Genomic DNA, 16,154 nt, shown 5'->3' with positions numbered 1-16,154 from the left:
CCCCCCCCCCCCCCCCCCCCCCCCCCCCCCCCCCCCCCCCCCCCCCCCCCCACACACACACACACACACAGACCACCACATCCTGCAGTGTGATTGGTTACTAGGCAGTACCGCTCTTAAATCGATATAGATTGTTTCCCCGCAAATTGCCATTCGGGCTGATTACTACTATGACCACTATCCTGGTTGTAAAGGCGGCATTTATATTGCTCTGCCACAGCTGGAACCTAAGAACGTATGATTGAACGAGATGGCAGCGTTCAGCAGTGCCACGTGGGAGTCAATCACACACTTCCCTCATTTGCCTCCTGTCACTCACTCTTTAGCTAGGAACGAAGGGCAAAGTGAAAGCAAAATGTAATAACTGCGTTTTTTTAAACACTATTTTCAATCCTCCCAGGTCTGTCTCTGCTTTCCCCCCCCTATCTACGTCGTCAGGAAACCCCCCCTGACAGCTCCCAAACCACACCTCCAGAGCACTGGAGCTTAGGCACCAGGCTCTGAAACCACACCTCCAGAGCACTGGGGCTTAGGCACCAGGCTCTGAAACCACACCTCCAGAGCACTGGGGCTTAGGCACCAGGCTCTGAAACCACACCTCCAGAGCACTGGGGCTTAGGCACCAGGCTCCCAAACCACTCCTCCAGACGCTGGGTTTAGACACCACTGATAGCACGCTGCGTGTATCGTTTAAAAAATGTAATCACCGGAGCGACTTGAACTTTTCCCCCCTAAGCTCACAACGTGACCCCCCCCCCCCAATCTGCCTTAGAGCTGTGCGGTTGTGTCGTACTTTTACCAGTATCCCCCACACACACACACACGACAACATCATCATCAACAACGACAACAGCACACTGATAGCAATCTGGAGTCCCTTGTTGGCCTCCACTGTCTTCTGCGCGGCGTACGGCGGTTAGCATTGACATGACGTTGCCTAACGACAGCGGCCGGGAGCATTGACTTAAAGTTAATGGAGAGACAATCCTGCTGATCCCCCCGCCCCAGCCCCCTGCTGATGGAGGGCCGCCTGCTGGGATGCTTTGAGATTTAAATCCCCTGTGCCGGGAGGGGTGGGGGGTGGGGTGCTACGGCAGGCCTGGAACAGGGTGGCCAAGGGTTGGGTGCGGCGGCCGACGTAATGCACCCTCCTGAATGTTTAGATGGAGATTCCTGGGGATCTACGTGGTGAAGGACGGCATTAGGCAATGTCAACACAGGTCGTCCAGAGTGTAAATATCTGGTCGCTACAATCGGATGAAGTCAATATTGACAATGAAGCACAAAGACGCAGACGCAGCTATACACTGTACAAGCACACGCATTAAGATAACAATATATACAAGAAGGGATATACTGTATGTGTATATTGGGGGGAATTAAGACACAAATAACAGGGCAAATGGTGCACCTGGTCCGAGTGTGTGTGTGTGTGTGTGTGTGTGTGTGTGTGTGTGTGTGTGTGTGTGTGTGTGTGTGTGTGTGTGTGTGTGCGCTCATTAGAGAGGATTACGACCAGGTGTGTCAGCCAGTTGGCTTTCACACACTCAATCTCGGCTGTTATGGGAAGCGTAGGGGGGGAGAGAAAGCATGACAGCCAGAGAGCCAGAGAGAGAGAAAGAGACGGAGGAACGAGAGAGGGAAAGAGCAAGAGCAAGAGAGAGAGAGAGAGAGAGAGAGAGAGAGAGAGAGAGAGAGAGAGGCCATGGGCCACCATGATTATCCTAATTGTCTTTCTAACCCATAGGATTACGTATACTTAATAAGTAATGAAGGGCTGCGTGTTGAAGCCATAGTTCAGTGTGTGATGATGTAGTAGGCTCATAACCACGCTGCTGAAGGCAAACCACCTGTACCCAGGTGGTTTGCCCCCCCGTCACCCCGTCCCCTCCTTCCGTGCTGCCGACGGCAACGCGAATAAGAACCAATCGAACCCTCCACCTGTCAACAGCTCAGCATGGAGCGTTGAGCTGTGCAGCGCAATGTTCTCATTGGCCAACACAACAGACTCCCGTCTGCAGCAGGGCTATGTACCGTCTCGCTACTGAGCCATGTAACACCGCCATTAGTCAAATACAAATAGAGTCATCAGATCCATCGTGCTTTGTTACCGGGGTAAGGGTTCTGCGTAGGACGGGGCCCTAAATACAAGTAAATGTGGTAACAGAAAGTGATGCAGCTTTTGCAGGGATTCTAGTCTATTATTATATATAATTATATTAGACTCTTTACACAGCTGAGCTACAATGGATAATGATCGTATTCTAATGTCAAAGCTACACTAAAGTCTATACTATTAGTGTAACCACCACTCAGTGATTGGAATAAATGGAGGATATTTGGAGTTTAGGACTCTGAATTATAAGCACCAGTGGGACAAGAGCCCGTCTCTAAAGAAAGATACAAGCCAGAGAAAAGGGGAAAGGGAGAATATCTTTTTGAAAGCGTAGCTAATTCCCTCTTTTGGAATTCGCACATTGTTTCCTTTGGCCGACGGGGGCTATTCTTATCAAAACGCTGCCAGGACCATTATGAAAAGATATGGTAATTACGAAAACACACACACACACACACACACACATTACAGATAAACACACACGCATTGTAAAAGGGAAGAGGGAAGAAACGGTTGTCTGCGTGTGTGCGTGTGTAAGGGAGGAAGGGGGTCTATTTACATACTCTTCCAGTGCGCTTGTCACATTCAATTCATTGTTCTCTGGCGGGGTGACAAGGATGATTAAAACCACAAATGAAAACGACCCCCCACACCACCAACACCTCCTCCTCCTCCTCCTCTTCGTGGGGAGACCACTCCTATGGCATAAGGACGGCATAAGTGATCCTTATGCCAAATACTGCCCCGCTTTCCCTGATGAAGCCCGCCGCCACGTCCACAAACACTCCCCGAATGCGGCCACATTATCGCCTCAGATCAATCCAAACACGCACGACCACACAAAAACCAAGAATCGCTCTCTCGCTCTCGTGCGGAGAGAGAACGAGGACAGAAGCTGTGCGCTCCCACTTCCAGAGCGAATCACTGAATATGCAGAACTCTGTGCCAGGCCGCCATGTTTTTAATGAGCAGGAGCTGCTGTGATGATGATTACAGGCTCAGTGTTGCATTTCTTTATTAGTATCTATCTGACCTTTACTGGATAAGGTCCTTGAGATTAGAAATCTCTTCTTCAACAGAGATCAGCACAACACGGGTGGCAGGACATGAGGTTACAACATACATACAACACACATGTATCCAGCCGAGAGACTGAGACTGAGAGAGCGAGAAAGGAACAAGAGGGAGCCGGAGCCCCACAGGTCATTGTACTGAAATGTGTTGCATCCGTATTTATTTCAGTCGTACTTTCTCCCTGTTTTGTATTTATACTCTGCTTTGATTAACCACGGCCTAGTTGACAGTGTCAAATGTAATCGCAGGTGGGGAGTGACAGGGGTCCCTTCCTAACAGACAGCCCCTGTGAAGGAGGGGCCGATGCGAAGGACACCGACGGGCAGAGGGGAGGGAGGTAGGGGGGAGGGGGGGATTCATCACAGGCTGCTCCAGAGCGCGTGACAGCTGCAGAGGTGAACCGCTTGACACGCCAAATGACGGAACGTGCCTGTTAAGAAATGAAATGGAATAAAATAGAAACCCAAACCGGGAATCACACACACACACACACACCGTTGTTGCATTTCATGACCCGAATGAAGTCATCAAACGGAATGTCTTAAAATGGAAACCTTTCGCCTCGCCTCGGAAATAGATGTTTAATTCGAATGCTTAATTGCTACTCGGATATTCTGTTGTGATGTTTCCACGACTGCTTGCAAGATATAGGCTACAACAACCGCCTATTTAAACCAAAAATAGAGGTTTGTAAAACAAAATTTGAACCAACCTCTACCACTCTCTCTCTCTCTCTTTTGTAATTCCCTGCATGCATACATCCATTAATACTGAAATAACACTTAACACTTAATCTCCCCTTCAAACTAGGGCTGGGCGATTAATCAAATTTTGATCGCGATTTCGATTTTAGCGTCAACGATCACAAAATGAACATAATTGAGTTCTTAATTATTATTTTATTTGGGATGTTTTGTAGAAAGGGCAGAACAGCTGGATACATATCTGTATATTAATTTAGATAGGAAAGTATTTTGTGGGAGAGACATGCTGAATCAATCTAACATGTTTTAAAACTCAAAAAGAATCGTTTGAATATTCCTGATTTCAATATTGACCAAGATAATCGTGATTAGGATTTTTTCCATAATCGAGCAGCCCGACTTCAAACCCCCTCTTACTCAACCCCAGCAACCCTGAGAGCAAACACAACAATAGATGTCATTGTGTTTCGACACATGAGCAACCAGCCAACCCCATTGGGTTAAATGCGGGCCCTTTGGCCTGTCCACAGGGGCCGATATGCATTCACCCGGGGGACCCTCGGGGCTAATCGCTATGTAAATGCAGAAACATCATCCTCTGCCTTTAGTCTCAATGGGCCCGGCAACCTTTAAGTATTTGCACGACACATGATCCCACGCATGCGCAAACACGCAATTCAGACACACACATACACGCGCGCACACGCAGAATCTAGGGGCATGGCGTTATATTATTTCTAAAGAGACACCATCAACAAGCTCCTACCTGCAATTTGGCGGTGGGTCCAAGGTGATCTCTGCCAGCTCCTTCTGGATCCTGAAATGAGACGCAACACCACAGCGTAAATATCACAGGCTCTATCCCCCTTTCTCCCCCCCCAACCCCACCCCCACACACACACACAGAAAGAAAAGCACCCAGGAAGCACACTGCAAAGACAGATATATAAATCCTGGCAGGAAGAGAAAGAGAAATCAATGTGTAAGTGTACAGGCTGAAACACCTCATTGATTTCCTAATGAGGTCCAGGGTGCCTTGATTGAACACAGGAATAAGTCCCGTCACACAGAATCAACATGTAAACATGAAGAGAGGGCATGTGTTTGTGTGTGTGCAGGGGGAGGGCTATTATTATCTTCTTTCTGTACAAGCACAACAATTTATGTTTGGGTCAGAAGCTCTCCGACAGACAGAAAAAACCCATCATCTGATATCTGCCCGAATTCATTTGTGTGTGTGCGTGTGTGTGTTTACATGTAGTGTGTTGGGGAGGGGTGCCGGTTCTCCTTGAGTTTCGCATTTTCATCACCCCTCATTACCCCCCCCCCCCCCCCCCCCCTTCTCTGGTAGCCGTTTCACACAAAAACGCATCACATCAAAAAAGCAGCGCATAACCACATCATCTAATAAAAAGCTGGAGAGAAATGTGTGTGGGGTCACATCCCCTCCTTGCACACCACTGGCACCAACCTTTATTGAGTATTAACTACACATCCGTGCCAATGATTTGATTCGCTCTGAGGAATCTTTTAACAGCCAGGTGACACATTTTTTCATGCCTGCTCCCTCGAGTGTGACAGAGCAGTGTTATGGACTCTCTCTCTGGCTCTCTGGCTCTCTATCTCTCTCTCTCTCTCTCTCTCTACCTCTCCGCCAACTAAAAGTAAATCTCGTTCGGCCTCCCCATCACCGGGGTGCTCGCCTCTGTCGTAACCCTGTTAAATTTTACAGACACCATATAGATGCCATTGAAAAAACCTGACAACGAAAACAACACCAAAAGCTATTTCGGCGCGGAACGGCTCCTTTCCTTAAATTGGACACGTGCGGAAATAAATAGGTTATCATCCAAACATATTGATAATAACCCACTGTAGCGCTACATAGCCCAGGGGGGGGGTTGCACCGCATGAAATCACCCCGCCCTTCCGAGTCTTAGTCAGTCAGCAGAAACACGCCTCGACACATACGCAGCCGTGCCTGTTGCCACTAAACACACCGCCGACTGGCGCAGGTGATATTTAGCGATACAGTAACGCTAGTGATATTACACCTTAAAAACCAACTCCTTTATGATGACATAGGGAAGGAGACAAGAGCCAGGGGAGTAGGATGTGTGTGTGTGTGTGTGTGTGTGTGTGTGTGTGTGTGTGTGTGTGTGTGTGTGTGTGTGTGTGTGTGTGTGTGTGTGTGTGTGTGTGTGTGTGTGTGTGTGTGTGTGTGTGGGGGGGGGGTTAGTGCCACACTCCACTGATTCCAAGGGAGTAGGAAGTAGAGGGAAAGGAAAATAAAGAGGCTTGTAATACAATCGCCATGGCTCATGCCGGCGCCGCTGCCCCCTCTGTGTAATGTTATCCACAGTATTTTCGCCTGAGGTGGCACATTGTGACGGCTGGGGGAGCTGCTAGCGAGGAAGAGGAGGAGGAGGAGGAGGAGGAGGAGGAGGAGGAGGAGTGCGCATTAATGAACAAGGCCGGGGGGGGGGACGATTACAAAGCTTGGTGGAGCTGCGTGATATGGCTTAACATATCGTAGCGCAATGATCTTGACGGATACTTTGCCCCTTCGCCGTTTCCCTCCTTCGCCAGTACTGTACTGTGTATGTATTTTTGGTTCCGTGACCGTCCACAACACACGCTCGGCAGCCCCATTACGGCGACGGTATTAAAGATAAATGGAGCACACTGGAGCTAGTGTGCTGACTTAACTGGAACGTGTTAAATAATGTTAGTCCCACTGAGCATGCTTTGCTGGTGACCTTTACACACAGAGTGTAAGTAAGACGTTCTTCTGGCCAAATTGCTCTCCCATTGCCCGTTACATTATCTTATCGGAGAGGCTAACTGTATTTGCCCATCAAAGAGCTTCAAGGAGGATTATTTTGCTTATAGCAACAAGCAAAATAATAGCCCCCTATCCGTCGCGGATTGGGCCTACATTTCTCCTCAGGGATGAACAAAGCTATCCATCTGTGCTTCCTCTCCATCTATCAGTTTTTCTCTGTGTCATCTGTGTGCATCTCTCTATCCATCCATCCATCCATCTGTCTATCTATCTAGCCGCCAATCTATATATAAGTTAGTCGACCCATCTTTCAACTGGTCTCTCTGTCTGTCTTAACTGTCTGTCTACCCATCTTTCCTATAGTCTCCCTGTCTGGCTGACCGTCTCTCTCTCTCTGTCTATCTGTAACTGTCTCCCTACATGGTTCAGTCCCAGTGTGTGGTGGCTCTCTTCAGACTCTCCTTCACTAAAGCTCCAGGCCCCAGCGTGGATGGGACTGCAAAACATGCGGCCAGGCTCCCTCCGTGTGCTGGAACAGACACACAGGGACACTGTCTCTGTGTTCTCCCCTCACACACGCACGCACACACGCACGTGCGCAACTGCGCATACACACACACACACACACACACACACACACACACACACACACACACACACACACACACACACACACACACACACACACACACACACACACACACACACACACACACACACACAGAAAACCGGAGCAGCAACAGCAGAAAGGTTTGCATGAGCAATAGTGAGCCAACGTACGATACGACATGTGGGGTGTCGTGATGTGAGACTTCAGGTCTCCCTCTGACTGTGGTCGTGGTTATTTCAGATCCAGCCTCAGTGGCGTTTGGCCGACTAGAACAGAACGGCTGCCACACCGTAAGGCTCTCTCATTGATTTATTGAGCGGTGGCTAGGTGTGCTAACTTATGAATTAGTTTAACTTTTATCCGTTTAAAACCAAGGAGTCATTACAATAACCCAGGTACTATTGAACAGTTTCATCTCCAGACAGCGTTACATTTTTCTATTGACTGTTATTTCATCACAAGCTCTATCCACAACCACAACAACCATCAACCAACAGGCTACCAAAAGGCATAACCCATCACACCACCCACACATGCTGAGCATTTGACAGTTTAAGCAGGTTGGTGGTGGAGCGGCTCCAAGCGAGGTGAGCCAGGGGGGAGGGGCGGCTTTACCTCTTGGCGCTGGTGGAGAGCTTGGCGGCGGTCTTGCTGGAGATCTTGGCCTCCTTCTTCTTGGGCTGGGCCTGGTCGCGCTGCTCCGTGCCCTGGCTCTGGCTCTGGCCCTGGGGCTGGCCCTCAAGCTCGGCGGGGGCGGCCTCCCGCTGCTCCGTGTCTGAGCTGCCCCCGCTGGTGTTGGGGCTGTGGTCCGGCCTCGGCTGCACCTCGCTGGACATGCTGGGGGACATGAGCGAGTTTGCACACCCCACACACACACACACACACACACACACACACACACACACATATATAGACACACAGACAGACACACACACAGACACACACACACACACACAAGACACACACACACTTGTCTTGAATTTAAGGTTCTGTTTTTCTGCCAGACGGTTGTTGTTTTGTTTCTATCTTGGCCCCTTCAGATGTGTGAAGCTGCTGCACAAGGAGGCACGGAGCCAAAACGGGTGGTGAGGGGACGGGGGGCAGAAGACAATCTTTCTCGGATCTCTCTGCTGCAGCCGAGATCAGTCTAGCTGGTTGACCCCGAGAGATAAGGGCTATTGGGTAATCAGAGCCACCGACAAGGTCGCATTCAGTCAATTAGATTCCACATCATTTTTTTTATGAACTTCCAAGGTGAAAGAGTCTGTTTTTCATTCGCTCCGCCGGGACACGGATGGAGCCATGAGTCTGATTTCATGGAGATTCCGAGTAGGAATTACACGACTCTTGGCAAGGAAATTCTCACTGCAAAACAACCATGCGCTAATCTCTTATGTGTGCTTTTATCGTAATCTGATCTCATGTGTCAAATGGTGATTAGGGCAAATAAGTGACGCTTTGTGCATGCTCTGACGGCTTATTTAATATGAGATTATGATACCCTCAATTGATATCGCATCCAGTTTAAAGACCCGTGTTTACTGTGAACCCATGTTTACTGTCATGTAGCAAACGATGGTTAAACCACAGCTCGGGGGCACACGTACACAAAACAAAAGATAAATAGAGCCGTTTAAAAGTTGTGCTGCAGATAGGACGTGGCTCGAACCCCCCCTCTCCTCCCTCCTGGTGTGTAGCCATGGCAGAGGTGTCAAAACATGTCAACCGCAACTATACACGACTGCGAACCGCTCAAATACGTTAAGAAAAACACGCGTGTACTTATAATTGAAGAGGCCTACACGTTTTCCCATCACGGGGGTAATCGGAGAGCCCCGAGCCCCTCAAAACGCCCCAGTGTGTTGGATGCATGCGAAGAACGATCAGACCTATACACACACATTACAAGACATCTCTATCTGGCACAACAAACCATCGCACTCACATCACACCAACATCTAACGATAGCATGGCTGTGTGATGCCCATTGAGCGGCTCCCACACTGACCACATCAAAAAAATCTGCTGCTGCACAAAAGACAGAATGAATGCCCCACACCCCCTCAGCAGATAACGCTCTCCCGGGACGGTGGTTAAAAACCCTCTATTTATAGAGTTGGATGTTTTGACGAACAATTCGGACCTGCCTACCTTTTCAAAAGCGCGATCACACAACAGTTGAAGAAATCAGCTATAAGGTCCAAAGTATATTCCGTATAATGTTCCCCGTCTCCCGATTCTCCGTTGCTTTTCGTTTTCGGCTTTGACTGCGAGAGAATGTGACACACTGGACCGCCTCTGAGCGCGCTCTCTCCCACACGAGTGCGCGCAAACTGAGTGCGCAGTCTTTGATGGGAAGTAATAATTTATTATCCGAACAAAAAAAGTGTGAATTAGTGTTATTGAGTATGATTCTCGGTAAATGTCTTTAACGAGTTCATGGGAATAGATCTATCTAATGATATACACTTTTATCCTCTATCATGTGTATCATCATCCATCATTCACTAACTTGACAATCAAAGAACAATGAACATTGTAGCCTACATTCAAACGTCTAGACGCTGTTGTAGTCTGTGGCCCAGACGCGACATGAAATACACATATTAATCTTTAATAACAATAATTGGATTATAGAAATAAGTCCATAATTTGAGTCTTTTTAAAAAAAAAAAGATGGTAAAAGCACCATGAGATGTATGTATTGGCATTTATGTATATAAATGAATGACAGTACCTTGGGTCTACTGCGTCACCCATGGGGAACCATTATAACGCTCAGGATGTTTCTCTCACCACAAAGATCGGAGGACCTACTTCCGGCCGGCGCCTACATGCGCCATTGAAAACAAACGTAGCCAAAGCACCTTTCATTTCATTTATTCTAGCTAGAAAGAGAACTATTCTTATAAGTAACCGAATTAAAAAAATTCACAAAATGGAGACCATTTTAGAGCAACAACGTCGCTACCATGAGGAAAAGGAAAGACTTATGGATGCTAAAACAAAAGAGATGATGCATAAAAAAACTACGGTAAGTTAGCACCGCTATGCTAAGGTTAGCTCCCATCCACAAAACTAAAAACCTCTCAAATTAATGAATCTTTTATAATTTCAGTTTCATTAATACTGATCCTTCTTATTATCATCAGCTACGCGAACAGATCAACTCTGACCACAGAACAAGGGCGATGTTGGATGTAAGTTGCATTTGTGATTCAAGCTCAAATCGTTAAGTTCTATTAAAAATGCTTTATAAACGTAGAACGTATTAAAAACGCTTAAGTTACAGAGAGTATGTGCATGATATGTATCCAATTGTATATCGCACACCTATTAATAATAACATCTACAGTAGTTTTATGGTAAACACTACCTGATAGTTTCTAGATAGATTTACTGGGGTATATTGGAACTGCCTTTCAGACCCTCTGGGTACATTCAGTAAACAGTAACTTATTTTGTAATGATTCCTCAACAGAGATTTATGGAAGTAAGTGGAAATCTGCGAGACTCCTATGAAGACAAAGATGGGTAAGTAGCAACGAAGGTTGAAATACGGATAAAAAAACACATCGGACACTATGTCCCAAATACAAGAAAGAAGGGGTATGTTTTGCACGATGATGTTCACAAGTCCTATTGGAATATACTTTTCGCCAACAGAATGAGGAAAGATGAACTCAATGCAATCTCGGGACCAAATGAGTTTGCGGAATTCTACAATCGGCTGAAACAGATAAAGGAGTTTCATAGGAAGCACCCAAATGAGGTACGTGTGTCCTTAGTGTGATATGTCCATTTCATCAGAATTATGTATTCAATTTTAATGCAACAGAAATTGCACACAATTATATTGATTTCAAATTGATGGCATTTTCATTGCTCTTATGTAAGATCATTAAGTTGCTGTAATGCCTTGAGATTATAAAAATATCCATTTACTTTATGTAATACAAAAACATTGTCATTTTTGCTACCAGAGTTTGAACTAAGGGACTTTTGCAAAAGCAATGAACCTTCTTTATTTTTTCAGATTTGTGTGCCAATGTCTATGGAGTTTGATGAGCTGGTAAAGGCTAGAGACAACCCCACCGAGGAGTCTCAAAGTAAGGCTTACCAGCAGACCGTGCTCAACTTCGTCTCATAGTTTTCCATCAGTCCCCTTACCAAAAGGCAATGGCTGTGTGATTTTCCCCTACAGACATGGTGGAGTTCACCGATGAGGAAGGCTACGGACGCTACCTGGATCTCCACGACTGCTTCCTGAAGTTCACCAACCTGAAGGGAGCCGACGTGAGCAACCCCCTCGGCGCTCTGCATGCTCTGGGCTACCCACCAACCTTCGTCAGACTGTTCTAATGTATCCCTTCTGCGTCCCTCCCTCTGCAGAGAATTGAGTACATCACTTACCTTTCTTCCTTCGACCAGCTGTTTGACATCTCTAAAGACAGAAAGAATGCCGAGTACAAAAAGTAAGTGCGGTGGCATTTGCTTCGTTTCTTAGTCAGAATCTGAGCCAAAAAACAGACCTCACCCTGTACATGGGTCACATGGGTAAATATGCTTCTTAAATGTATTCTTATTTGGAAGGCAAAATAAATGTTTTAAAGTGCTGTGAAAAACAAGATCCTTTTAGAAGGCACTTTGCAGTTCATATTTGTTCTTAAGGAAAAGTGTGTAAAAGTAAGTATATCTGCTCGGTAACCAAATTTTCGCTCAGTATCGGGCCACAGACTTGTTTCGCAACAACAAACATGGAGGTGGGTTTCATGGCGCCTGTTTCTGCACAGATACCTGGAGATGCTCTTGGAGTACCTGCAGGACTACACGGAGCGGGTGAAGCCCCTACTGGACCAAAACGAGCTGTACGGCAAAGTGCTGGGGGAGTTTGACAAAAAGTGGGAGAACGGCACCTTTCCAGGCTGGCCTGTGAGTACTCATGATGACGGAGCTCTGGGTGGATTTTGGAGTTTCCTCCAGTAGAGAATGGGCTTATTGTACTGGTGATGGTATTTTAGTTTTAATCTGTTTTTCTGTCACTTTTTTGGGCATTAGAAAGAGACGAGCAGTGCTTTGACCCACGCTGGAGCTCACTTGGACCTCTCTGCTTTCTCTTCTTGGGAGGTGAGAGTCGGGAGTCGGCCCATTTGTAACACTGCTTAACTTATTGACCTCCTAATCCTTTGCCACTCATACCTTGATCTTGTCCATTCTTTTTTTTTTTATAACAGGAGTTGGCCTCCTTGGGTCTGGACAGATTGAAGTCTGCCCTGATGGCTTTGGGGCTCAAGTGTGGAGGGTGAGGGTTTGATGACAAAACAGGCTTGAATATGAAATCCGTAGAATGCTGTATCATGTTTGTCTGATGTACTGGTGCTTGTGTTACAGGACTTTAGAGGAGAGGGCTCAGAGGCTTTTCAGCACCAAGGGCAAGTCACTGGAATCACTGGATCCATCCCTCTTTGCCAAGAATCCCAAAGCCAAGGGACCAAAGAAGTATGTGACGCGAGAGCTTGAGATCATGGCTCCTTTAACCATATATAGCTACAAATTCTATCTTTTTACATTTAATATTATAATATTTTTTTACCCATTTACTTCTTCAGGGACACAGAGCGCAACAAGGAGATTGGTTTCCTGGAAGCCCAGATATACGATTATGTGGAGATTCTTGGGGTAAGTGATTTTGGCTAACAATGCTGCTGAGGTGTAATTCAGTGTGGTGATAAACATTTGGTCATTGGCTGTTAAACTGTGTCTGCTAACCCTAACCCATATTTATCAAAAGGGGTTTATCGTTCGACTGGCCAAAGGCCAGAACCGGCTGTCTTTTGATAAAATAATTAATCCGGGAAGAACATGCAGGTTTAGATAAACTGTAGCCACCAACTGTAACTCGGCTTTACACAAAATCTTTAAAAAGATGTCATCTTTAGAGAGTTACATTTCTGTGCTCCGTTTAATTGATGCGGCATCCTCCCTTCTCCCCACATTGCGTCCACAGGAGCAGAGGCACCTGACCCACGAGAACGTGCAGCGGAAGCAGGCCCGCACGGGTGAGGAGCGGGAGGAGGAGGACGACGAGCAGCTGAGCGAGAGCGAAAGCGAGGACGAGGACAACGAGATCATCTACAACCCCAAGAACCTGCCCCTCGGCTGGGACGGAAAGGTACGGACGGACTGGTCGCCCCTGGATGAAGGGTACCGCTTCCTGCTCTGTTCCTCTCTAATGTGTTGCTGTTGTCCCCTGCAGCCCATTCCGTATTGGCTCTATAAACTCCACGGTCTGAACATCAACTACAACTGTGAGATCTGCGGAAACTACACCTATAGGGGGCCCAAGGCCTTTCAGAGGCACTTTGCGGTATGGCTGCATTTCTTCTTCCTCAGTATTATTATTATTTTTGATTCATTGCTTTGTCGTGTTTTATTCACATGCATACTTAAATGATGTGTCGCATTTTCAATACATTTTTACATCAATTACTCTACCTCAAAACGAAAATAGCTAAATAACAAAACTATCAACTTCTTAAAGAGTAAAACCAAACCAGCCATCGCTCATTCCAGAGGGACTTAATTATTGTCAGTCTCGACTGAAAAAGGCCACTGAAAATCCAATGGCACCTTTTGAAAAATCAGTGCAGATTTGTTGTGGTTCAATTCGTGGGTGTGTGTTTAACATGTTCTGCCGTTTGGTTCCTCCAGGAGTGGCGCCACGCCCACGGCATGCGCTGCCTGGGGATTCCCAACACCGCCCACTTCGCCAACGTCACCCAGATCGAGGACGCCGTTTCTCGTACGTTGTGTTGGCACATAGACCAATGGGGCTGAACACAGACTATATAGTGATGACAGCCCCGGTTCATATCTGAGCATGTTATGGTTGCTGTGCTGACATCCTAACTTGCTCTGTTTTTGTGGTCTAGTGTGGTCGAAGCTGAAGTCTCAGAAGGCCTCCGAGAGATGGCAGCCCGATACAGAGGTTTATCTTCAATCACATAATAATAAACTTGCTATGAGGAAGGGCTGCGAAATGAATTACATATTAATCATAATCATGTTGTCTCTGCAATTGGCTATTGTGAAAGGTTGCAATTCAATCGTATGGTCATACAAAGAATATCTGATTTCTGTGCTCATTATGTTCAAAATCGAATTACAAACCATTACAACTACTCAATGAATCACAGGTATATTGACTCATAAATGTTGTGTGTTCTTTCGCGGCCTGAAGAATCCCTCCCGCTAAATACATGACTAAAAAGTATTGTGAGGTCGGCCCATTAAATTAATTATCTGTTAATCACAATATCGGGGAAAACTATCTGGATTATCAATTGTCAATGATGCAGCTGTTCAATAAGAGTGAGACATTTGTGAACGTTCAGTAAGGTATTGACAAGGATGTAACTCATGTTCCTCGCTGTCTCCATGCAGGAGGAATATGAAGACTCAAGTGGAAACGTGGTCAACAAGAAGACCTACGAGGATCTGAAGAGACAAGGCTTGCTGTAAATTTCATAGAGGGAATAAATCATCAATGGAGTACTAAACATGAAAAGAAACATAACTTCTATGGAGTCGCTTCCGAAATTTTCCCTTTTTTTTTATTTTTCAGACAGTATCTTTTTTTTTGTTGTAATAAGTCAAGTGCTTTTTAAGATGTCCTACCATACATCATTGGTCCCTTTGATAACTGTAATGTGGATTCTTATTATTCATTATAATAAACATTTTTGTCACTACTGTTTGTATCTACTTGTCTAAACCATCAGCTTCTAGTCCCATGGAGTGTGTGTGTGTGTGTGGGGGGGGGGGGGGGGGCACTTAAGTCCATAATTCAAATGTGGAAATGGTTGATCTTGTCTGTTCAGAACTGTCAGGGAGACATCGTGGATTGGACCAGAGATAATATAAACTTCAAATGTTTTTTAGATGACTGGCCCCGGGCGATTGATAAGATTAAGTTATTTTGTAATATATCGATACACTGTTCTTCTGGAATTTGTCGGTTTGAGGGCGATTTATCTGGATGTTAATGGTGAAAACGTTTGTCGAATAAGGGAACTATAGTGTACATTTTTCAACATTTTCTGGTGAATATATCTAGATATGTGTTCAGTGCTCTTTATTTAACTTGTGTTTTTACGTTATAGCATTAACCTGTATACAGCCTGAGGCTGATATAAACACGATACTGGTGAACATGACTGATCATGGGAATATTAGTATGATTTATTGATGCCACCTAAGGAGCCTTCTTTACCAGCGGGTGTGACTAATTGCGGCCAGTCTGTTCTCACCCAAGTACCCTAGAGGCATTCGGCCGCCAAAGACACAGTTCAAATTGCCCAGAGACACTGGCTGCAGAACACTAAACACATCGGATCAGACCTAGAATTGTTAATCACAAAGCAATGAGCTCTCGGCTGAGATGCAACAACTCATTACGTGCTCCCACTGCCCCATATGTGTGTGTTAGTTATTTTTCCGTGTTTACAGATGAGGCAGAGCCATTGGGGCAGAGTGTGGAAGGAACCCTAATTGACTTGTTAGAGTGAATGAGCAATAAGCACTCTGAATGTGTTTTGATGTATTTGCCAGGACTCCTGATTGATGTTGTTTAATTGCGTTATATATGAAGCAGGGACAATTGCCATTTGTCATCTACGAGAGGAATGAAGCATCTCATGGGTAAACACTGAACTTGATCATACATTAAGCTGAAAAACAAATCTACGAATGTTGTTTTGCATTCATAATTGTATGTTTCTGTTCTATGTTTAGTACTGGCTTCAGTGGCGGAAGGGAATATATTAAAATCTAAAAGGTATGATTATGTTCCACTGACAATTAACT

General features: G+C 45.9%; 2 protein-coding genes across 2 annotated transcripts in view; one reads left to right on the top strand and one right to left on the bottom strand.

Moving 5' to 3' along the window:
- The window catches only part of LOC115535358 (ubiquitin-conjugating enzyme E2 E2), a 19,317-nt gene extending 9,699 nt beyond the window's left edge, over positions 1-9,618 (bottom strand). The window contains exons 1-3 of the mRNA XM_030346424.1: positions 9,441-9,618; positions 7,905-8,126; positions 4,661-4,711 (exon numbers count right to left, since the gene is read on the bottom strand). Of these exons, the coding sequence (XP_030202284.1) occupies positions 4,661-4,711; positions 7,905-8,125 (272 nt within the window). The 5' untranslated portion in view covers position 8,126; positions 9,441-9,618. The remainder of the gene's footprint in view (positions 1-4,660; positions 4,712-7,904; positions 8,127-9,440) is intronic.
- A 463-nt stretch (positions 9,619-10,081) lies between these two features.
- sf3a3 (splicing factor 3a, subunit 3) lies at positions 10,082-15,041 on the top strand. The gene is made up of 17 exons (XM_030346423.1): positions 10,082-10,323; positions 10,442-10,489; positions 10,771-10,823; positions 10,956-11,061; positions 11,326-11,398; positions 11,494-11,585; positions 11,682-11,764; positions 12,083-12,221; positions 12,348-12,416; positions 12,524-12,591; positions 12,681-12,788; positions 12,899-12,968; positions 13,297-13,461; positions 13,546-13,656; positions 14,001-14,091; positions 14,222-14,277; positions 14,733-15,041. Exons 1-17 carry the CDS (start codon positions 10,228-10,230, stop codon positions 14,808-14,810), a joined length of 1,506 nt encoding a protein of 501 aa, XP_030202283.1. The 5' UTR covers positions 10,082-10,227; the 3' UTR covers positions 14,811-15,041.
- Positions 15,042-16,154: the final 1,113 nt, after the last annotated feature.

This window comes from Gadus morhua, chromosome 22 (genome assembly GCF_902167405.1).
Source record: "Gadus morhua chromosome 22, gadMor3.0, whole genome shotgun sequence".
Classification (NCBI taxonomy): Eukaryota; Metazoa; Chordata; class Actinopteri; order Gadiformes; family Gadidae; genus Gadus; species Gadus morhua.
Note: the sequence above shows the minus strand (reverse complement) of the source record. Positions and strands in the feature narration are given on the sequence as shown.

Coding starts and splice junctions, on each gene's coding strand:
- sf3a3 (XM_030346423.1), top strand. CDS start 10,228: ATGGAGACCATTTTAGAGCAACAACGTCGCTACCATGAGGAAAAGGAA. Junction 12,417..12,523: donor CTGCTTTCTCTTCTTGGGAG/GTGAGAGTCGGG, acceptor TTTTTATAACAG/GAGTTGGCCTCCTTGGGTCT. Junction 12,789..12,898: donor AAAGCCAAGGGACCAAAGAA/GTATGTGACGCG, acceptor TTACTTCTTCAG/GGACACAGAGCGCAACAAGG.